This window comes from Panthera leo, chromosome B3 (assembly GCF_018350215.1).
Source record: "Panthera leo isolate Ple1 chromosome B3, P.leo_Ple1_pat1.1, whole genome shotgun sequence".
NCBI lineage: Eukaryota > Metazoa > Chordata > Mammalia > Carnivora > Felidae > Panthera > Panthera leo.
This window is the reverse complement of record NC_056684.1, coordinates 98044835-98068229: the sequence shown is the minus strand read 5'-3', so window position 1 is coordinate 98068229 and position 23395 is coordinate 98044835. Positions and strand designations below refer to the sequence as shown.

At 40.5% G+C, this 23395-nt stretch overlaps 1 protein-coding gene and 1 long non-coding RNA gene across 22 annotated transcripts in view; one reads left to right on the top strand and one right to left on the bottom strand.

The window, feature by feature from the left end:
• LOC122222617 overlaps window positions 1-23395 on the bottom strand; it is an 80975-nt gene that overhangs the window by 7739 nt on the left and 49841 nt on the right. For 4 of the 12 annotated variants that reach the window (XR_006203804.1, XR_006203805.1, XR_006203798.1 and 1 more), the window contains 2 exons: window positions 17315-17434; window positions 15888-16090 (listed from right to left, as the gene is read on the bottom strand). This is a non-coding gene — a long non-coding RNA (uncharacterized LOC122222617). Of the gene's footprint in view, window positions 1-2692; window positions 3275-3437; window positions 4496-4700; window positions 4878-15887; window positions 16091-17314; window positions 17438-23395 lie in introns of those variants that run through there. The other 8 variants (XR_006203803.1, XR_006203799.1, XR_006203808.1 and 5 more) reach the window with 7 other exon arrangements.
• NIN (ninein) overlaps window positions 1-23395 on the top strand; it is a 95591-nt gene that overhangs the window by 60836 nt on the left and 11360 nt on the right. For 9 of the 10 annotated variants that reach the window (XM_042943171.1, XM_042943176.1, XM_042943170.1 and 6 more), the window contains 13 exons: window positions 1068-1206; window positions 3059-3180; window positions 4455-4960; window positions 6012-8156; window positions 9423-9548; window positions 9653-9722; window positions 11246-11461; window positions 14544-14657; window positions 17366-17488; window positions 18142-18255; window positions 19002-19148; window positions 20848-21015; window positions 22308-22457. In XM_042943171.1, coding sequence (XP_042799105.1) covers window positions 1068-1206; window positions 3059-3180; window positions 4455-4960; window positions 6012-8156; window positions 9423-9548; window positions 9653-9722; window positions 11246-11461; window positions 14544-14657; window positions 17366-17488; window positions 18142-18255; window positions 19002-19148; window positions 20848-21015; window positions 22308-22457 — 4140 coding nt within the window. The remainder of the gene's footprint in view (window positions 1-1067; window positions 1207-3058; window positions 3181-4454; window positions 4961-6011; window positions 8157-9422; window positions 9549-9652; window positions 9723-11245; window positions 11462-14543; window positions 14658-17365; window positions 17489-18141; window positions 18256-19001; window positions 19149-20847; window positions 21016-22307; window positions 22458-23395) is intronic. The other variant, XM_042943180.1, reaches the window with a different exon arrangement.

Below are 23395 nucleotides of genomic sequence, written 5' to 3'. Positions count from 1 at the left end.
TGTGCACAAGTTTTTATGTGGAAATGTTTTCATTTCTCTTTGGTATATGTCTGGGGGTGGAACTGCTGGGTCATAAGATCACCGCATGTTTAACTTTTGGAGGAACTGCCAAACTTGTCCCAAGGGGTTTGCTCCATTTTTACTTCCTACCAGTACGAGAGTTCCAATTTCTGTACATCATTGACAACAGTTGTTTTTGCTGTCTTCTGGAGTCGACCCATCCCTAGGGGTTATGAAGTGGTACCTCACTGTGTTTTTTATTTGCATTTCCCTGATGACTAATGATTTTGAGTATCTCTTCAAGGGCTTCTCAGAATATATCTCCTTTTTTTTTTTTTAAGCTTATTTATTTTGAGAGAGAGAGCATGAATGGGGTAGGGGCAGAGAGAGAGGGAGAGAGAGAATCCCAAGCAGGCTCTGTGTTGTCAGCACAGAGCCTGATGCAGGGCCTGAACTCACGAACCACAAGATCATGACCTGCACCGAAGTCAAGAGTTGGATGCTTAACCAGCTGACTGAGCCACCCAGGTGCCCCTGCATATCTCCTTTTCCAGGAAGGTCTATTCAGATCCTTTGCCTAATTTTTAAATGGATTGTCTTTTTATTATTGAGTTGTAATAGTTCCTTGTATACTCTAGTTAGAAGTCCCTTATCAGACCATGTAATTTGCAAAAGCTATCGTCCTATTCTGTGGGTTGTCTTCTTACTTTCATGATACCCTTCAAAATAAAAAGGTTTTGGTTTAGTGATGTCCAGCTTATCTTTTTTCTTTTGTTGATTGTGCTTTTGCTGTCATGTATAAGACTTGTAGTGGTTTTTGGTTTTTATGGAGTGCCTGGGTGGCTCAGTTGGTTAAGTGTCCAACTCTTGATTTCGGCTCAGGTGATGATCTCATGGTTTATGGGATTGAGCCCCACATCAGGCTCTCTGCTGTTAGCACAGAGCCTGCTTCGGATCATCTGTCCCCCTCTCTGCCCCTCTTCCACTCCCTCTCTCTGAAAAATAAACATTTAAAGTAAACGAACTAAAAAAGGAAAAAAAGACTTGTGTTTGTTTCTAAACTCCAGGTATTACAAGACCAAGTGGATGAACTCCAGTCTGAGCTGGAGGAATTTCGCACACAAGGCAAAGTGTTGAGACTTCCCTTGAAGAACTCAGTGTCAGAAGAACTTGAGGTTAACAGTGGTTGCATTGAGCCTGACCAGGGTAAGCCATTCAGACATCATCTTTTCAGAGGCTCTGCCTTTGGTTTTTGCTTTTATGGCCATGGTTGAATATAAAATTGCACAACTTTGGCAACCAACATAAATTTAAAAAATAACCTGGGCAGTACTATTTTCTTGAGCTATTTTGCTTGTGGTCTGTTTTCTTCATTTATCCTTAAAGTATTTATGAGAATATTTCTTTCTGATTTTTATATGTATCAACAAAGGAATGGAAAAATCAAACCCCAAGGATATTTGCTTTGTTTAAAAAAACAAACAAAAGAAATTGGCCACAGGTCTGAGAATCCAGGGCTTGGGAGTGTTACAATTCAGACACTGAGCTATTGCTGAGTGCTCCCTTTCTTAAGGAGTGCCTCACTGGTATGATGATCATTTCGGAGAACAGGCCAACCAGAAACCAGAATTTGGTTTTCTTACGCTGGCTGTGTTAAACATCGGCATTGCCTCTGTAAAACAACTAAGAAGTTAAATAAGTGTTGGTTGCCTGTGCCTTTGAGGAAGACTTTGAGTGGGAAAGTTGGAAGGCAGAGTTGTTTGGGAACGCTGCTACTTTTTCATCAGCTTTTTTCCTCCCTCCTGGCATTCTACCTCTTTCCTCAGTGTGTGGAGTTTGAATTTCACAAAGGGCTCATAATAAATTTTTCTGTTACCGTCTTCCCCACTGCTATGCAAGTACAGGTTCTTACAAGGATTGTTTATTCCTCTCCTTACCTGTTTATTCTAGAATAAATAAGGGATTTAGGAGGGGATGGGGAGAGGGCTTAAGACCTTTCCTGTGATTCTAAGTATGTGGTCAGTAGCCTTACTGTAGTGTGAGGATGGAACCCAACTGATGGTGTATGATGCATCTCAGAAGCTTCTCTGGACTTTTTCCATAGTTTTGGGGGTTCTCCTCATGGGCATGCGAAGCTGTGCTGTGCTGGGGTGGTCCATATCCCAACTATCACTTCTCAGTTGGGGATATGCCAACTGGAAAAGAAAGAATATACGGAAAGAAAGCCCAAGGCAAGACTTCATCTCGGATGCTAGACATGCCCTTTCTCCTATCTGCCTATGGACCCCATGTGAGAAACTTTTTTGAATCCCCTGCCTTAAGAGATTCCCACATAGTATTAGACATGATCGTTTTGTCTGTGTACAAGCTCAGTCTCCAATTTATGCTTCACATTTGAGCGTCCTTCCCCGTCATCATCAGGGATGGTTGCAGAAGTGAAGTCATATGAATGACTTGAGAATTTTTCTCCCAAACTGCCTCTATCCAGGTTCCTAACCTATGCCCTATTTTTAAAATTTTAGCTGATAATTTAAAATGGGGCTCCACTTGCACTATAGGAAATTAATATCGTAATACTCAAGTTTCTGTCATTGAGGGGTGGGTTCGCTGTCTTGACCCATGAAGTTAACGCCTCCAGGCATCTTCTGCCACTTTGCCCCTCTGCTCGTTTGTCACCATAGTATTTGTTGGATGGATAGAAAGCTGATTGGTTTAATCAAACTACCTCACTTCCCAGCATTTTCATTTTAGAAGGTCACATTTAAACCACAGTTTCCATACCTAACCCCACCTACTCTTCAAAAAGATGAATTCTGTGGTTTGGTACAGTCTGTACATGAAAGAATCTTACCGTATTGCTTGTTCACCTTCATTTTTTTCTTGTTTTCCATAATGCTTGAAAGCAAGAAACCTCTTGGCATCGATGGTTTCCTAGTAGATCTCATCAGTGGTAATTGAGGCTGAGATTTATTCCTTTAACTGGACGTTCCTTCCTCAGAAGCCAGTTGTGTTATTGAAAGAACCTGCTGGATGGTCACCAGATCCCGTGTGTTTTCAGGGCTTGGTTCTGAAGAATGCAATCCATTGACTATGAGCATCGAGGCAGAGCTGGTCATTGAGCAGATGAAAGAACAACATCACAGGGACTTATGTCGCTTAAGACTGGAGCTTGAAGATAAAGTAAGTCCTTCTTATTCTGTTCTCTCATTTTTTGAGCTCTGGCAAGCTTTGGCTTGTAGGACATACTTAATTCTTTTTACTTCATGGAGCATCCCTTTTAAAAACAATTTTTTTTTAATGTTTATTTTTGAGAGAGAGAGCACAAGCGGGGCAGGGGCAGAGAGAGACACACACACACAGGAATGTGAATCTGAATCAGGCTCCAAGCTCTGAGCTGTCAGCACAGAGCTCGATGCGAGAGTCAAACTCACGAACCATGAGATCATGACCTGAGCTGAAGGACGCTTAACTGACTGAGCCACCCAAGTGCCCCATAGAGCATCACTTTTAATACATTTCCTCTTGTGTCTGGTGGCTACCAAACCCCCCTTTGCTCAGGATGGTTTTGTAGGCTGAGCATGAGGCCTTTTCCTCCTAGGAGAGAGTTTCTCCAAAATGTATTATCTTCAGCCCTAGCAAGCATGGAACTTGAAGGCCAATGCATTATTTCTAACTTGTTGAGAAACATGTTAATAAGACCGAAGAAAGCCCTTTGATACAGCATTAGGTACAACTTCTGAATCTTGGACTCCAAAACCCTTCACCACAGTGCTTCAGCTTAGATTTCTGGTCTTTGTTACCTTCTCCTCCAGCCAAGCCAGTAGTTCACCATTCTTCATCAAACTGTCCTCTTTCGTTCATGCCATCACATGCTGTGTTATTCCTTTCTACCTCTTGAAAGTCTACTTACCCTTCAGAGTTTAGATCAAATGCTACCTCCTGCATGAACCCATTCCTGAATACCCTTGACCAATATATTTGTCTGTTTTCTATAGCTCTTATATTTTTCATTCTGCCTTGTAGCGTACTTGTTTGTGTTTGTCAAAACCATGTCTAGAGCTGTTTTTCCTTGATGGCAGGACTATATCGTATGCAACTTTGTGTCCCCACAAAGCCCACCGAGTGCCTATGATAGGTGTTCAATCAATATTTGAATTTAAGTATGTTAAACCCCTACCTTTACAGTTGGACAGGATGCCTGGGAAGACCAACACTATCTATGTGAAAGTCTAGTCATTTTTATCAGAGTTGTTCAGAAACTAATAAAATTCAACCGAGTTAAAAAGGAAAACAAACTATGCCTGCCTCAAACATAGCTTATTTAACATGTTTTCGAGCTGTCAAAATGAGAAAGCTGAGGAATGTCACTTGGGAAAAAAGTAGTTACCGCCCCCATCACCTTCCCACCGCCTTGAGTTGGATAACATTGTGGTGGTTTCGCTTTGTGACTTCAGGTGCACCATTATGAAAAGCAGCTAGATGAAACCAAGGTCGCCTGTGAAAAGGAGCAAGACAGCATGAAGCAAAAGTACGAGAATGAGGTCCGCGTCTTGGAAAAACAACTAAGTGACCTTAAAAACGAAACTGCAGAACTTCGGGGCCAGGCAGTGGTGCTCAAGGAAGCACAACATACAACTCTCTGCAGACACGAGGAGGAGAAAAAAGAACTGCAAATGAGGTGGGATGAGGAAAAGGCTCACCTGCGGGAGAAGCTGAGGCTGGAACACGAGATGGAACTCAAGGCTCGCCTGGAGCAGGCAGAGGACAGCTTTACCCGGGAGAGGGAAGGACTCCTTCGGAATGGCGCCTGGACAGAAGAGAAGGTGAGAGGCTTGACTCAGGAACTCGAGCAGCTTCACCAGGAGGAGCTGAAAAGCCTGATGGAGAAGCACACTCTTGAGAAGGAGGAGTTGCAAAAAGAGCTCTTGGAAAAGCACCAAAAGGAACTTCAAGAGGGAAGGTAAGAAAATAGGGGAAGTGGAGAAAACAGAATACTGTCCCTTGGGGGCACCAGAAGGTCCAGGCAGTTAAGGAGACTTTGACTAGATGCTTTAGTTTCTCAACCTGTTTTGCCAGTGTTTAGACATGAGCCTACCCTGAGATTATTCAAACGGTGGTTTTGTTTTTTGTTTTTTTTTAAAGACAGTATTTCTTAATGTTTATTTATTTTTGAGAGATAGAGTGTGAGCAGGGAGGGGCAGAGAGAGAGAGAGAAACACAGAATCCGAAGCAGGCTCCAGGCTCCGAGTGGTCAGCACAGAGCCTGACAGAGGGCTCAAACTCACAAACTGCGAGATGAAGACCTGAGCCGTCAGACGCTTAACCCACTGAGCCACCCAGGTGCCCCCACAGACAGTATTTCTTGTTTCAATTATCCTTTCAGGTTCCAGATGAGAGTAATTACTGTGTTCTGAGAAAGGCTATTTATGAGCTAAATTCTGGGTAGTGTTCTCCAAATTATGAAGTGCAGCTTTGTGCGTAACTTTCCCCACATGAAATCTCAGGTATATTTGAGGGCTTTGATGCCTTATGCTCCGATTACCTTACTGCTGCTTTATTAAATAAGGAAAAGCAATGAATATATTAATATGTGTGGTTTATGTGACTACTACCCTCCAATGTATACCTAATTAAAATGAAGGAATTATTTACATTTCCCGAGTTAGGGGTTAGGTTAATGTGCATTTGGTCGTGAATGTGAAATATCAGTGTACGTTTTTGGTTAAAAATCCATAAACATATACATTCAGGAGGATGCCAAAGAAGGCAGTTTCTAGATTTTCTCTAAACACAGTGAGGTAAGTCTTTTAATTGTGGCTGCCAGTCTCAGCCCTCAGAAATGAGACCCCGTCTCTGTATAAATCGATTACACAGGAATACGTGAAGACCGTTTTTATAGAAAGGATATAAATTGTCTGCTTGGCGGCTTCTCCCGTGCGCGGGAAAATGTTTTTTGTTTGCTTCTGGAGGCGGTGGCAGTTTCAGTAATGCTGTATGTTGACTACATTTAGGGAAAAAATGGAAACTGAGTGTAATAGAAGAACCTCTCAGATAGAAGCCCAGTCCCAGGCTGATTGTCAGAAGGTCACCGAGAGGTGTGAAAGCGCTCTGCGGAGCCTGGAGGGGCGCTACCGTCAAGAGCTGCAGGAGCTCGTGGAACAGCAGCTGGAGGAGAGATCCCAGTGGGAGTTTGAGAAGGACGAGCTCGCCCAGGAGTGCGCCGAAGCCCAGGAGCAGCTCAAAGAGACTCTGCAAAGAGAGAAAGCAACGTCTCTGGTCCTGACCCAGGAGAGAGAGATGCTGGAGAAAACGTACAAGGAACATTTGAGTAGTATGGTCGTTGAAAGAGAGCAGCTGCTCAGAGACCTGGAAGATCTAAGAAACGTGTCTGAAAGTCAACAGAGCCTGCTGTCCGACCAGATACTTGAGCTGAAGAGCGGTCGTGACAGAGGTCCGAAGGACAGGGAGCAGGTCCCGTGCCAGGCGGGCGCCTCAGAGCAGCAGGCCAGCCAGCAGCTTGAGAAGCTGGAAATGGAACGTGACCGGGAGAGGCAGGAAATGATGGCCAAGCTTCAGGCCATGGAGAGTGTCCACAGGGTGACCTGTGAGAAGGCAGATCAGGAGAGGGCCCAGATGAGCACAGAAATCTCCAGGCTGCAGAATAAAATCAAGCAAATGCAGCAGGTGGCATCTCCTTTCTCCAGGAGAGAGAGTGGCTGCCGGGCAACAGGAGGGGAGGACGCAGAAGGAAGTGGAGCCATGTCCCTGCTCCAGCAAGGAAAGCAGTTGTTGGAAGAGAATGGAGATGTCCTCTTGAGCCTGCAGAGAGCTCATGAGCGAGCAGTGAAGGAAAATGTGAAAATGGCCACTGAAATTTCGAGATTGCAACAGAAGCTACAGAAATTAGAGCCAGGGTCGGTGATGTCTTCTTGTTTAGACGAGCCAACTACTGGATTCTTTGGAAATTCTGTGGAACGGACAGAGCCATTTTTACTGCAAAATCAAACGAAGCAAGTAGAAGGTGTAGCCACACGGTGTGCCCTAAGTGACCTACAAGACGATGAGACCCGGGATCTGGGAAGTACAGGGACAAGCTCAGCTCAGAGACAGGAGGTCAAGACAGAGGAGTCTGAAGCATCAATAGAGAGTTTTTCCGAGCTCGAGAATAGTGAAGAGACCAGGACCGAGACCTGGGACCTGAAGAATCAGATTTGTCAGCTTCAGGAACAGCTAATGATCTTGCGTGCAGACTGCAGTCGAGCTTCTGAAAAGAAACAGGACCTACTTTTTGACGTTTCTGTGCTAAAAAAGAAACTGAAGATGCTTGAGAGAATCCCCGAGGCTTCCCCCAAGTATAAATTGTTATATGAAGATGCCAGCAGAGAAAATGACTGTCTTCAGGAAGAGCTGAGAGTGATGGAGATGCGCTATGACGAAGCCCTAGAAAATAACAAAGACCTCACTTCGGAAGTTTTCAAATTGCAGGATGAGCTAAAGAAAGTTGAAGAGGTGACTGAAACCTTCCTTAGCCTGGAAAAGAGTTACGATGAGGTCAAGAGAGAAAATGAGGAACTGCATGTTCTGGTTTTGAGGCTTCAAGGCAAGATCGAGAGGCTCCAGGAAAGAGCGGTGCTGCGCTGTGACTGCTTCTCCTTATGGGAAGCCCATTTAGATAACCGGGAAGTCCAACCTGATGAGAAGGTGCTCGGACGACATCAGACATGGGAAGAGCGTGTGCCCACGGTGACAAGTGTCCACCATATTCTAGAAGAACATTATCAAGAAAACCAGTACCTCGAGCAGCAGAATGCACAGCTCGTGGGAGAAGTAAAAGCGAGTGAAATTGCCTGGCTTCACAGAACAATCCGGACACGTCGAGAGAAGCCCAGAGTACAGAACCAAGTTCTGCTGGAGGAAGACACCGCTCTGCTGGGCCTTCAAGACGGACATCTTCAGCGTCAGGCCACCATAGCGGAGTTGGAACTGGAGAAGAAGAAGCTGCAGGAGCTGACTAGAAAGCTGAGGGAGAGAGTCACTACTTTAGTTAAGCAGAAAGATGGACCTTCTCAAGGAGAAAACGAGGAAGAACTAAAGGCGATGATGCATGACTTGCAAATCACGTGCAGTGAGATGCAACAGAAAGTTGAACTTCTGAGGTAACGTATATACCTTCTGAACTTCATGGAATCCCAAGAGCATCTCACCAAATCTAACTTCCGCCGCTTGCTGTGCCTAGAGAAACTAACCTGTTAGTCCTCAGGAAGAGAGCAGTACCGTAGGCTTCCTTCTGCTTCTGTGTCGTATTAACAGATAGAATAACCCTGCCTAGGAGGCATCCCCTCCCCCTCTACAGGAAATAAATGTCATTCGTTCAGGGTGTCCTAATGGAGTGTGTTTGCTGTTTAACCATGTGCATCCTCAGTGTGTGTCAAGTCTTTAACTGTTTTCTAGCATTTCATTTGGATTGGTAGTTTTGGTTTTGCTAAATGTTAATTGTTTCCCGCATTTGATGGAACACGTTCTGTGAGAATGCCTTTTGTTTATGATTAACTCACTTGGTAGATGAGAACTCTTATACTAATATAGGAAAAATTCTGTGCTTTATGACTTACAGTTCTTCACTCCTATCACTTGAAGTACATGCTGATATTGTGTAAACAATGGAAATTTATCTTAGAACATATCATTTGGTTGAAGAGCTATCAGATTCTAATAAATGTGCTTGTACTTAAGACAGAAATGAAACTCATGCGAAACACTGCTCACTTGACTTTATATAACATGATTGCAATAGTCTTCCAGCAAGTTTGGTTTTCAAAGACTTGGAAAATATCACATCACGTTATCTGAATGATCTGAAACAAAATAATTGAATTCCAGATGTAGTTTTTCCCCTTCTTCAGACCATTTTTGGTTCTAAAAATCAGAACATAATGAGTTGAAAAACATCACAAAGTGAACATGAGTGTACATATTTCTTTTATTTATGTAGTGAATTTCCTTTTCCTAGGTGCCCTGAGGTCTGTAACTAAAGCTAATACAGCTTAGCAATATGGCCCATGCCTATATAGAGCAGGTAGGACCTGAGCCCGAGATAAATGGAAGTTTTTTGCCCAAAGCAGTATGGTTGCCACTGAGAAGACCAGCAAACATAGCGGGCGTAGTCTCGGTTCCTGTCTCTGTCTGCACTCCAGTGTTTCAGCCACACTTCCCTAATGTCTTTTAGTGAAATTCTTATCTCCCCAAAAGAAAGGGGTCAATATGTCAGAGCTTGATTTCCAGTACTAAAAGTCTACTAATTTAGACTTCTCATTTTAACTGGCATGGAATACTTGTTTTATTGGAAGTTCCTAGAAAGCATTTTCCAAAGATGCCACATGACTGCCTTGTTATAATGATATTTTTAAATCTCTGTGATTCAGATGTGAATCTGAGAAGCTTCAAGAAGAAAATTCTATTTTGAGAAGTGAAATTACTACTTTAAATGAAGAAGATAGCATTTCTAACCTGAAATTAGGGAAATTAAATGGATCTCAGGAAGAAATGTGGTAAGACATATACTTAAATTTTCTTAGGGCATTTTTGCAAGGACTAAGACTGTTTTGACTTCAACTTTTAAAGCCTAACTCTTATATTTTCACTGTCCCTTTAGGCAAAAAATAGAAACTGTAAAACAGGAAAAAGCTGCAGTTCAGAAGATGGTTGAAAATTTAAAGAAACAGGTGAGGAGATACTTGGTATTTCCCAGTGTTCTTGATTCTGAAATTTTCTTTTTTAATTTGCAATTTATAAAATTATAGGACATACTACTGGAATCACATGTAGCTAGTGATGATAAAGTTGTGAATCCCGGGTTTCAGAATGGAAACTCACCCCATGCGGACTCTAAGCTAGGTTTATATTTTTTTGTGAATATAATTATATATTATTTCTAGATTCTGAGTGTTTAATATAAATTTTATAATCAGTGGCAATGGGGAGACAATACTAGCTCTAAATCCAAATCTATGAAATACTCTGTCCCTCACATTCTTTTCAATTGATGTTAGCTCCTTCCTTCATCACCATGACTGAAACCAAAAAGGGAAGGACAGAATTTCACAGATATAGAGTATCAGTGTATCTTTTCGTAGGATTAGAATTGATTCAGATAGCTTGTGCCATTCAAGTGCCCAATTTGTGTAGTCTCATGACATGGGGTTGTGCAGGACAAGGCCATTTAAGAATCTGCCTGAAACAGCCAAAAGACAAGGACATCCTGGGAAAAGAGAATTTTCAGTACTAGAAACAGACAGGGTCTTAACATCCAAAATATATTCTGTGCTCTCACAAATAAAGGGCAAAACCCTGTTGAAAAAACAGATAATTGGTAGGAGTGGTCAAGTAAAGGGGGAAAATACAACATATAAAAAGATAGTTAACCTTATTAGGGAAGTGCAAATAAATTCTTTTTTCATCTTTCAGGTTAGCAAAAATGAAAGATACCATCTAGTCTTTAAAAAGGGGTAAGGATATGAAGGTACTTATACATTTTCGATAGGACTATAAGTTGGTAGCACCATGAGGAAGACATTTTGGGGATATTCAGACCAGTAATGTAGGTGCATACCTCCTACCTAACCCAGTAGCCCCACTTTTAAGAAAATGACCCAAAATTCAAAATGGTACCCTGTGTAAATGAGTTTTTCAAAAGATTGGTTTGTTTCTTCATAATTAAAAGAATGATAACAAACTTGTATGTCAGTGTGGGAATGGATAAATACATTATGGAATGTCTCGACACAATATGCTAGAGCCACTAAAAAATATAGCTTGTGGTGGTTTCTGAATGCACTGACTTGGAAAGATAAAAGTCTGTGAACTATTACAAGTGGAAAAAGCAGGCTGCCCAAATATCTGAAATGATTCAAATTTCCTTTTGTTATAAAAAGGAGAAAACCTCCACATACATGCGAGTTTTGTATGTACATAGAAAACAATCTGGAGGGATAGGTACCCAGCTGTGAACAATGGCAACCCCTGTGGAGCTAGACCAAATGGAGGGTCTATCACTTCTTCATATACTTCCCAAGTGGTGGAATTTGTAATAATGAATAACGTATTAAATTCTATTATTAAGGATGTGTTTGTGTACATACGTATGTATAAAACTTTGGTTTTTTTCCCCTGGGTAGATAGTCTCTAAATCTGTTTTTTAGTAGAATTAGGGCAACTAGTCTTTAAAACTTACTTCCATTTTATTTAGATTTCCGAATTAAAAACCCAAAACCAACAATTGGATTTGGAAAATACCGAACTTAGCCAAAAGAACTCTCAAAATGAGAAAGAACTGCAAGAACTTAATCAACGTCTGGCAGAAATGCTACGCCAGAAGGATCAAGAGCCAGGGCGCAGTACATTGGAGGAATGGAAACAAGAAAAGTCTAATCTGAAGGAAGAACTGGAACAATGTAAAGTGCAGGTATGGAATGTGGCCACCCTCCAAACTTCTGGGAGAAAATCTCAAAGCATAAAGCAATGCTTACATTCAATTTCTTAGATGTAAAGTCTTAAAACAGTAGAGTATCAGCAAATGAATAGAGAAGTGGAACAGAAGGTCTAGAATTAGACTCAAATACAAGTGGAAACTTACTATATAACAAATCACTGGGGTAAAGATGGATTTCATAAATAAGTGGTGCCTGGACAACTCAGTAGACGGTTGGGAACAGATAAAATTAGATCCCTATGGGTGCCTGGGTGACTCAGTCGGTTGAGTATCTGACTCTTGATTTTGGCTCAGATCATGATCTCAGGATCATGAGATCGAGCCCTGCCTTGGGCTCTGTGCTGGGTGTGGAGCCTGCTTAAGATTCATTCTCTCTCTCTCTCTCTCTCTCTCTCTCTCTCTCTCTCTGCCCCTCTCCCATGTGCTCTCTAAAAAAAAAAAAAAAAAAAAAAATTAGATATCTATATCTTATATAGTGCATAAAGATAAAAACTCTAATTGGATTAGGAGCCTAAATATAACAAAACTACGTCTGTACCAGAAGAAAACATGGGCCAATTTGTCTTTAACGTTAGTGTAGAGAAAAGCTATCTATGACCCATAAACCAGAGACCAAAAAAGAAATGATTAAACCAAAAAAGAAATGATTAAATCAAAAAATTTGTGGCCAAAAAAGAAAAAAAAAAATGCTACAGACAAAGTCAAAAGACATTTCACAAACTGGGGAAAAATATTTATATATCCTATACCACAGAAAGTAGGGCTAATGAATAAATCACAAAAAAAGAGATAAAAATGTCCCTCAAGTCCGTGAAAAAACTCAAAATCATAATCAGAAAAATGGAAGTAAAAACAATACCGACAGCATCTTTTCTCACCCATGACTTTTTGTTGGCAAGACTTTGGGGAAAGCAGACACTTTTATATGTTGCTGGGAGTGTAAACTGATATTAGCCTTCTGGAAGGAAATATGCTAATACTTAACAAAATTACATATGAGCTTACCATTTGTCCCACCAAGCCCATTTCTAGGGATTTACCCTAAAGGTACACCTCCAGCAACATGAATACTCATATGCACATATACTCAATGTAGCATTGTTTGTAATTGCAAAATATTAGAGACCATCTAGACGTTCATATATAGGAGAATGCCTGGATAAACGTGGTGGGCACAGTCACACCTTGGGGTAGTACTGTGTAACCATAAAAAAAGAGAAAGAGAGAGGGAAAAAAGAAAGGGGAGGAAGGAAAGTTGTCTACCAATGTGCAATTATTTCCAGGACACACTGTTACGTGAAAAAGAGAAGCACAAAAGAGTATAGGATGACTCTGTCCATGTAAGAAATAAAGGGATGTTCTAAAATACACATGCTCATATCCTCACTCATTTGTGTGAAAAATATACAAAAGTGATAAACCAGAAACTAAAGAGATGATTGCCATAGAAGGTGGGTGGGAAAGGGATGGAAGAGAAGAATGGGAAGGTTGTAGAAGAGATGAGGGAAGGGAGTGCCACTTCCCTGAGTAGATCTTTTCCCATGGCTCTGACTCTTAGAAGCATAGCAGTGTTTTACATACTCTTCACATACCCCCAGATAAACATCCAATCGAAACCAATCAGATGGTGAGGAATACCAACCTGGAACACAAACACTAAGAAATGAACCTAACTATATTGTAAATGGATAACATAATTACGATGGGGAAGAAAAGAATTAAGTAAACTGGAAATGATTATTTTGACTCCATACTGTAGGGCTAAAGAAAAAAAGAAGGGTACACAAACACTAAAATACTCCAGCCAGTGAATGTGTTTCTCATGGGGGATAAGTCAGTAATTCTGAAACCACTTTGTGTATATTAGAATTGAGCAAATAAGTAAATAGATTATAGGCAACAGAACTGAGGTTCTCATTGTTGGAGAAGGAAGCTGCAAGGAGGAAATGGGGGAAGGCTAAACTGAACCCTCTGGTGTTGGACTGGAATTTGAGGCATTAGTATAAACTCAGGTTTCTTAATATATAGATAGATAGATAGATAGATAGATTGATTGATTGATACAGAGATATAGATGTGTGTATATGGATGGAGTGCCCAGATCTTGTTTCTAAATACCATTTTCTTTTAAAAGAAGCCAGGGCTCCTTGGAAAAATGATTGATTCTAGGGCTAGGGCAGGGAAAATACAAGATGAAAGAAAAAAGTGCTAAAAATAAATAAAATAAAATAGATGGGGCGCATATCGAGAGGACACAGAACCCCACTTGAAGAGCTCCTCATGGCCAAAGCTGGAAGAGTTTGACCAACAAAATAATCATAGTAAAGGATAAAATAAATACAGAATAAAATAAATAGGTATGGATACAAGCCGATATTAAAAATTGACTAAATGGGGGAGAATTAACACCTCTCCCTTAAAGCAGAATTCTGATAAATAAATTCTGATAAAGAAAGAAGAAAATAGAAAGTTATCATTAGGCAAACATGAGAGTAGTAACTGTTGTAGACAAAATCCGATAGAAACTAAAATTAATAAACAAGGTTAAGGAGAAACACAGTTATCATCGTCTCAAACTGTCTCCCCCAAGAGAAATAACTTTGCAGTGGAGAGACTTGAAAAAACTACCTGAGAAATCATGTTCATGACGTTGAGGTGGACAGTCTTTCAAGAGATAATTTCGGGGGGCACCTGGGTAGCGCCCAACTCTTGGTTTCAGCTCAGGTCGTGATCTCAAGGTTCATGGGTTTGAGCCCTGGGTCGGGCTCTGCACTGACACTGCAGAGCCAGCCTGGGATTCTCTCTCTCTCCCTCTCTCTCTGCCCCTACCCCACTCATGCTGTCTCTCTGTCTCTCTTTCTCTCTCTCTAAGTAAGTAAAAATAAACTTAAAAAAAAATAGTTTTGGTTCATTCCACTGAATATAATGGTCATAAAAGAGTATGTCATTGAATCGGGGGCTAGAGTTTTTTTAATGCTGCCTTCTGTGAACCCAGTAAGTTTCCCTAGGCTAAATGAGTATGTCCGCTCTTTGATTTTTTAATTTTTCTTCTTAGTCCTCCACTTTAGTGTCTTCTCTGGAGGCAGAACTGTCTGAAGTGAAAATACAGACTCATATTGTGGAACAGGAGAACCTCCTTCTCAAAGATGAACTGGAGAAAATGAAACAAGTAAGACTGTATGCTGCTGGGAGTGGGTGCAGTGGAGAGGCTCACAGTACATGGTGAACCTGATGGTCTGGCGTTGCCAGCCACCGGACGTCCTTAATACACTGTCCTGTCAACTAGCTCATTGCTTCGTAAAAGCTGAGGGTTTGCAGTACAAGTCCACGTATAAGGGCTCCTATTCCTAAACCTCTACATGCTGTTTGAGGTGTGTAACTGACATGTTGTAGACTAAAATTCTATAAATCAGTCACAGCCGCTTCAGTTTAAGAAATTTGTCCCTCTGCTTTCCTCTAGCCGGGTGACAAAGTAATAATAAGTTTGTCTGAAATGAAAGTGACTTTCTTGCTCATAACTTTAATAACTACTCATCCAGACTGGTGTGACACACACAAAAAGGTACCTCTTTCTCTTTTTTCTTATGGCAAGTATGTGGCATCTATCTTGGGCTAAGGAGCAAATTCTAGAACATTAGCAGGGATGCAGTCTCACTTATGAATTTGGTTTTAAGAAGCCTATGTCAAAGTTTCAAACAAAGACTTAATTTTAAGTATAAAAGAGGGTTCACCTTAAAGGTATATCCTGAGCATTGTCCTATTTTATTCTTAATTCTGTACTTTTCAGTGAGTACAGGATTTGAGCAATCCTAATTTATAAATAGGAGAATTTAGTTCTGTTTTTTAAAATTGCTTCACTTAAGGTTTACTTCGATATTAGGACATCCTTAGATTATCAGATTCTCTCTTTTGTATCTGTTCAGCCTGTGAGCACAAAGGTGTCCTCTGAATGCTGAAATACTGAGTCTCTAGCACTGAGTTTATGTTTGTGTTGATCTCTAGTTGACTCCTAGAAGTCTTGACTTCCTAACAGGATTATAAGCCTTCCGGGGAGTTTGTGCCTCTCCTAATGCCTAGTACTGGTACCTGAGAGGAGTTCTGTAAGTCAGATGCTGTTCTGCAGAGCAGATCTGTTCTGCCATAACAGAAGCTGTCTGCCTTTATAAACATTCCAAAAGTTGAAGCTCACAGGGCCTAAGTTTTCCAATGCTGTTATTACCAAGTTCATCCTAATTACCGTGGGCATACTTTTCTCCTTTACCTTTTGAAAATCTGTTGTTCGGTCTTTAAGATGATAATGATGGGCTCCAAATCCATAGCATGGGAAATGGATGTTTTGTGACTTCGCTAAGCTAGAGATCAGAAGAAAAGGAGTGGATCTGGGAGTAAGATAGCATGGTGAAGACATCATTTGGCATGTTTTTATTGTGAAGGTTTTACAGAGGTGGTGGGATAAACAGTGAAGTGGAAAAATGGTGAGCTTTGTCTGCCTTGGGTAGAAAGTTGTTTCACGGCATCTGGGCTCTTTTGGATCACGACAGTAGGATAGTATCAGCCCATTGTTGCTGCCATACGGCATGGACCTAGGAAGTATGTGCTGCTCTGTAGGACATAATACAAGTAAAATTACTTTGTGAGTGAGAAATTATCTGTTGCACAGCAAAGAAACACAAGTAGCATCAGCAGAAGCCACATGCCAACCTGCACACCCAAAATGGTACCAGGCTTTGTGAGGTTCTGGGGATGAGGAAGCAAGGCAGAGAGCCAAGGAGAAAGATCCTTTAGTAAACCAGTGTCTCGGTACTTTAAAATACATTGTCCTATGTCCTTCTGACTTTAGATTTGTAAGGTGTGCTGTATTTGTTCTCAGTTGAAGACAAGATTCAACCCTTAAAGTCTATTTTGTCATATTATTCTAAAGCTAAATGTGTCAAAGAACTTAAGGTATAAAGTAGAAAGATGGCCATAAAATCTTAATGAAGAACTGAACATATGGAAGTCAAATGAAACAGAGGGAAATTAAAAATATATGGACTATGGGAAAGGGTAAAGACGTGTAAGAAACAATCGGTCTCTTTGAAGCAGTCATTGGCGGGGAGGTAGGAATCACTCCCATACCCTGGGACATTTAGCAGTATCTAGGGCCATTTTTGTTTTTCACAACTGGTGTGTGGAGAGAGGGGTGCTATGGGCATCTAAAAGCCAGAGATGCTGCTAACCATCCTCTAGTACACAGAAAGGCCCCCCAAAATGTCAGTCCTAGTAAGGCTGATACTGAAATGGAACGGAAACAGCCTTTGGTTTGCCTTGATTCCAGTGGAGAGGAGGAAGCCAATGTGTCCGCATTAACATTTTACTGAGCCAGGCAATTTTGGCCTCTTCCAAAGGGAAGGACCCATGAAACAAACTGAAAAACGCTGATTGTTTTAGCTTTAAACTTGTCTTTGTATTGATACACAGTCCTTGGTTCATGCCAATTCTATACTCTTGACTGAGATTGCTGAAAAAGATTTTTTTCTAGTTAAAAAAGCATGAGGAAAATGTATGGTGCTATGTATGTACACATGTTAAATTGATGACAGAATGGCAGTATGTCACTTATTTTCCCTTGAGGTACAACGGAAGCTAGGACCGTTACGTAACAGTGTCTGTCTGCTTGAATCTATCTGAGCAGACATTTTGGCAGTCAGTTGGAGAATGGAGAGAATCGAGTAGGGAACATTTTGTTAAATTTAATTATAGTTCCTTAGAGTTTATATGTCCTCTGAAATATCTATGTAGATAGGGAAGTAGCAGCAGCCATGAAAATGCCCTGTTTATAAATACCTCTTTATAAATACAGCCATGAGACATGATGGGATTGTTGATCTCTTACAGCTGCACAGATGTCCTGATCTTGGTGACTTCCAGCAAAAACTTGCTAGTGTTCTCAGCTACAATGAAAAACTGCTGGAAGAAAAGGAGGCTCTCAGTGAAGAACTAAAGAGCTGTGTGGATAAGGTAGGAAACAGAAGACTTTTTACCATCACCATACAGTGTATACCATAGTGAGCATTTCTCTATGTCCAGTGGCACTCAGCAGTCCCGTTTTAGCCTGATCGTTCCAGCATTTCAGCAGGCCTTACGCGCCCTCTGAATTTCTGAGGTCAGGATTTTAACAGGAGGCTAAATTTGTTTAGTGATGATATTATTAAATATAGTAATATACAGTTTGCCTCATTTTAATATATAGCCATGCTACTTAATATATAAATAAGTATTGTCGCATATAATACTCTGAGATCTATTACATAGACACACGCTTTTTTTTCTATCATATTTTCCCTAGCAAATCCCACAACACTGCTTTCGCCCCACCTGCCTTAGTAGGCATTCCATGTTTTCCTATTATGGTACGCTCTTGAGAGTTTTAATTGCCTCCCGGCCTACCACTTCTCACCCACAATGAGGCAATGAGAGAGAAAAATGGAAACCACCAAAGAAAAGAGACTCTTCAAAATTAAAGGTAGAAAAGGGAGTCAGGAAAATGTCTGTGTTTTACCTTGCCCTGCTCCCACATGGCACTTATCTTTTCAGCCTCTGTGGAGATGCACAAATCGAGGCTAGATATGTTTGCAAACATGCCTGCTATCTCTTTTCTTTTCCTGAAACAGCTGGCAAAATCAAGTCTTTTAGAGCATAGAATTGCTACTATGAAGCAAGAACAGAAATCTTGGGAACACCAGAGTGAAACCTTAAAGTCCCAACTAGAGGCTTCACAGGAAAAGGTATGTGGCCAACTGTTGTTTCACCTGTACAGTTAATTATTTTCCTATGTATTCCAACAGAATTCCTAGTAGAAAGAATATTCCAGATAGAATGGGCCTAAGAGGGTTCATAATGATTCAATTTGATTAATATTTGTCATATGCTTATAGTGTGATGAAACTTGAACAACAGTTCCCTCAGAGTTCATTATTATGAGATTACCTCATCATTATGAGATTACTTATAAAAGCTTAAGAATACTGTGTGGAAATGACTGCTTGTTTCTGATTTAGAAAAAGGATTTCTAAGGCAGGTTCATGCCCTGTTTTGATATCTATCAACATTGCTTTTACAAATTTAGATTATTTTTAACTAAATAGATACTGGGGCACCTGGATGGCTCATTCGGTTAAGCATCCAACTCTTGATTTTAGCTCAAGTTGTGACCTCATGGTTCATGGGATTGAGCTAGCTTTTGTCATGCCAGCTGGTACTCACTGGTTCTGTAAGATATCACTTGGTCATATACCAGATGACTGTGTTAGCGACACCTTGCTCCAGGACATAGCTCATCATTGCTCTAAATATAACATCCTGTAAATAATACATAATAACTGGGGTCTCCACGAGGCTACTAAAAAGAGCTGGATATAGTAAATATAAGGGACCTTGGAATTCTCTTATCTTAGCTCATTCATTCCTGGACATGCTGTAGGTGAGGCCGTGAGGATCTGCATCACAATGTAAGATTTTTCTCATGATGCAGGTTCAGAGTTTAGAAGACACCCTACAGAATGTGAACCTGCAAATGTCCCTGATTAAATCTGACCTACGAATGACTCAGCAGGAAAAGGAGGCTTTGAAACAAGAAGTGATGTCTTTATATAAACAACTTCAGAATGCTGGTGACAAGGTAATTTCTTTTTTATTGAGGTATAACTTTATACAGTTAAGTGCACAGATTTTAAGTCTGTAACTTGAATATTTTTATGGATGTGTGTGTTTACATAAATATATGGTTGATCCCTGAACGACAACAGGGGTTAGGAGCCCCGGCCCCCTGTACAGTCAGACATCCACCTAAAACTTCTGACTCCTCCAAAACTTAATTACTAATAGTTAGGCCTACTGTTTACTGGAGGCCTTACCAATAATATAAACAATTAACACATATTTTAGGTATTATACATATTATGTACTGTATCCTTATAATAAAGCTAGAGAAAATACAATACTGTCTCAAAAAAAAAATCTCCACGTAAGTGGATTCGTGCAGTTCAAACCTATTTGTTCACGTGTATATTTTCCATAACTATGTATGTGCATATATTTGTGTAAACAACTCCTATTTCAAAATATAGAACATTGCCAGCACCCAGCAGGCTCTCATGTCTCCCCTCCAGTCGATAACCACAAGGGAACCACTTTTTGACCCACTGCCACCATAGGTTAGGGATGCCTTTTTCTGAACTTCATATAAATGGAAGCATAGTGACAAGGTTACGTTTTGTGTTGCGCAGGTCAGGAGACCACGCTGAGTTATTTTGCGGTAACAAAAACACTCTTGATGTTATATAAAGTGTATCTCATTTTAATATATCAAAATGCTATTTTGTGTGCTTATATAAATTAGAAATGGTATTATAGATGTCAGCCTTGTGGAGATATTAACATTTTGTCCTACCATAAAAGTAGGACAGTTATTTTAATCCAGTTATATCTTGGTGATACTTTTTATTTTACACACACACACACACACACACACACACACACACACACGCGTATATATATTTTTAAGCAGGCTCCACACCCAACATGGGGCTCAACTCATGACCCTAAGACCAAGAGTCTCACACTCTACCTACTGAGCCAGCCAGGAACCTCCTCTTTATTTTTTTTAAAAAGAACAATAGTTCTTTCCATTTTAAAAAATTATTTCTGGGCTGACATTTTTCTCAAAATGAGATTGTAACTTTTTCTTTTTCATGGTTTAGCTTAAAACACAAAAGGCTTACCTACTTGTTACCTTTTTTAAAGCATTTTCCAGAATCCAAAAAATCACTTTGGTAGCTTAAAGCATATTCCTGAGTTCAGGGCTCAATTACATGGACAGTATGTGCTTTGGATTCTAAAAAAGGGTATGATTGCATATGGGAAAAATGAAAGAGTTTAGCTTGTGAAAGCTTTCAAGTTAGCAGTGCATCTTGAAGTTCCCTCTGTGTTCTGTTAACCAAAAGAATAGTGATCTGGGTTCAAAGCATTAACTTGATAAGTATGAAGCAATTTTTAAGGCCACCAATCTCTACACACTTGGGTTCTATATAGAATTGACTTGCCCTACAGTCATCTTTGCTGTTAGACTTGATGGGACTATTTTGCCGAAGATCATTTTAAACAAAGAAGTTTCCAAACATTTTTTAAGTCACACCCCCCAAATACGGTATGTATGTGTGTATATAGACACATACACACACACACACAACATACACTCACCCCCATTAGAAGATACGAAGAATGAAAGGTGCTTCCTAAGAATTATTGTCATTGAGTAAATATACTCAAAACAGAAATCAGCTTGTTTTTAAGGCTTAACTCTTCAATTTGCTCTTAAGAACTGGGCCCCAGAAATAGCCACCTTCCATAACCAGCAGCAAAGGCCTTCTTGGGACCAGATGGATCATCTGATGAAGGAGGAACAACAGCTGCTTTGGCAAGAGAACGAGAGACTCCAAACTGTGGTGCGGAACACCAAAGCGGAACTCACGCACTCACGGGACAAGGTAACGAAAAGCGGCACATGGTGACATACGTTTGAAAATAGTGTGGTATAAAAATGAATGTTTAATAGGACTGAAATGGGTCTAGGGTATGGATTTGAGTATTCTGCTATGGCAGACTTACTTTAAGAATGCATAATTTATCATTTACTTGCAAATAATTTTATCCTGATATGTTTATAAAATATTTTGTTTCATTTTGTGTAATCAGTTCTATACTAAAATCAATGATTTTAATCCTGACTTTCAATACAGACTCATGAGAATTATGGTAACTATGTATTCTTCATTTAAAGAGACTAGCTGTCAAGACTGATAGTACAAAAGTGGCAAAATTGGACTCCATCTTATTGGGCTAACTCCTTGTAAGAGAAAAAGTACCCCTTTTTAAAGATTCAGCCTTTTAAGGTTAGAATGGTCTCTGAAGATGATCTTTTCCAACCACTAAACTGATGTTTATATATAGTCTTTACTTTTGCTAAGTAGTTGACCAACTATGCTTAACCTATGCTTAAACATTTCTCTTAAGAAAGAACTCTCTGAAGAGCCACAGATAGCGATTTAGAACACCTACTCTGTGCCAGAAACTCTGCTATTGCTGAAGTTATAGCGTTGAACAAGACAGACATGGTCGCTGTCCTCATGGAACTTGTTGGTGTGGATACATGGTTTCAGGTGTGGACAGTCCAATATAAAATTGATGGGACTGTCACATCACTGACTCCTAAAAGGCATGCTCACGTCAGAGAGCAAGTGCCTAGGACTATGTTTTCCTGACAGCCACGTCACCCTGTGGACGCCCAGCGATTTGGTAGATCCAGACGTCCTCTATTCTCTGGTGCTTACAGTGTTGGGTTTTTAGACCCAACCAGACTAAAAACAGATTTACCTAGAAGGATCGTTTGCAATCCAAAAAAAGCAGACTTCAAGAATTGGCAGACTTGGGGCGCCTGAGTGGCTCAGTCGGTTAAGTGTCCAACTTTGGCTCAGGTCATGATCTCGCAGTTTGTGAGTTTGAGCCCCATGTCGGGCTCTGTGCTGACAGCTCGGAGTCTGGAGCCTGCTTGAGATTCTGTGTCTCCCTCTCTCTGCCCCCCGCCCCTCACTCTCTCAAATATAAAGAAACATTAACAAAATTTAAAAAAAATTGGCAGACTTGACTGGGAAAAAAAAGTGTTTTTAATACAACAGAACCCAAGTACTGAATAAAAACTTTCCTTATGTTCTTTTTTTGTTTTTCTTCCTCACTGGATGACTATCTTCACATTTCTTCCTCTTACATATGTTGTTATTAGGTCCGTCAACTGGAATCAAACCTTCTTCCCCCTAAGCACCAAAAACATCTAAACTCATCAGGTACGATGAGGCCTACAGAGCAAGAGAAGTTGAGCTTAAAGAGAGAGTGTGAACAGTTTCAAAAGGAACGATCACCTACTAATAGGAAGGTAAGTTTTGAGAGTTTATATGTGTCAACGTCCTTACTGTGATGTGTCCCTAAGTGTATGTTTCTTTCCCTGCATGCTTCCAAGGAAGTGATCACAATGGTATATTTTGGTTCTTCCTTACATGTATGTTTTTGTAATCTGGTCAAATAGTATTATAGTTCTTTATGATTGAATGGTGGTTGCAAAGGAGCAGTTAACTTTAAGCATTCATAATGAAGATGGTTAATCATCTTTAGCAGTATTACAGCCCTTTTAATTTTTTTCTAGTATTTATTTACCTTTGAGAGACAGAGACCAAGCACACATGGGGAAGGGGCAGAGGGAGAGACATAGAATCTGAAGCAGGCTCCAGGCTCTGAGCTGTCAGCACAGAGCCCGATGTGTGTCAGCACAGAACCCATGAACCGCGAGATCATAACCTGAACCATAGTCAGATGCTCAACCAACTGAGTGCCTCACAGCCCTTTTAAGTTAGCAAAATAGATATACTTTAAAATATATATATCCTGAATATCAGGAACATCTTCATATGGTCTGTGTTAGTTATCTATTGCTGTGCAACAAATTAAAAGAACAAACATTTGTTGTCTCCTTTTCTGTGGGCCAGGAATTCAGAAGCAGCTTAGCTGAGTGGTTCTGGCTCAGGGTCTCTCATGAGGTTGTGGTCCAGCTATCAGCTGGGACTACATTTATCTGAAGGCTTCACTGGTACTAGAAGATCCACGTCCAAGTTCAGTAATATTACAGGAAGAGGCTCTGTTTCTGGCTGGCTGATTACCAGAGGCCTCAGGTCCTCACCACCGGGGCCTTTTCTCAGGACATGGCAGTGAGTGAGAGGAGAGAGAGAGAGAGAGAGAGAAATTCCAAAAGATCACTATAGAAAGCTGTAGTGCCTTTTATAAGCTAATCCTTGGAAGGGACACACCATCATTTCTGCT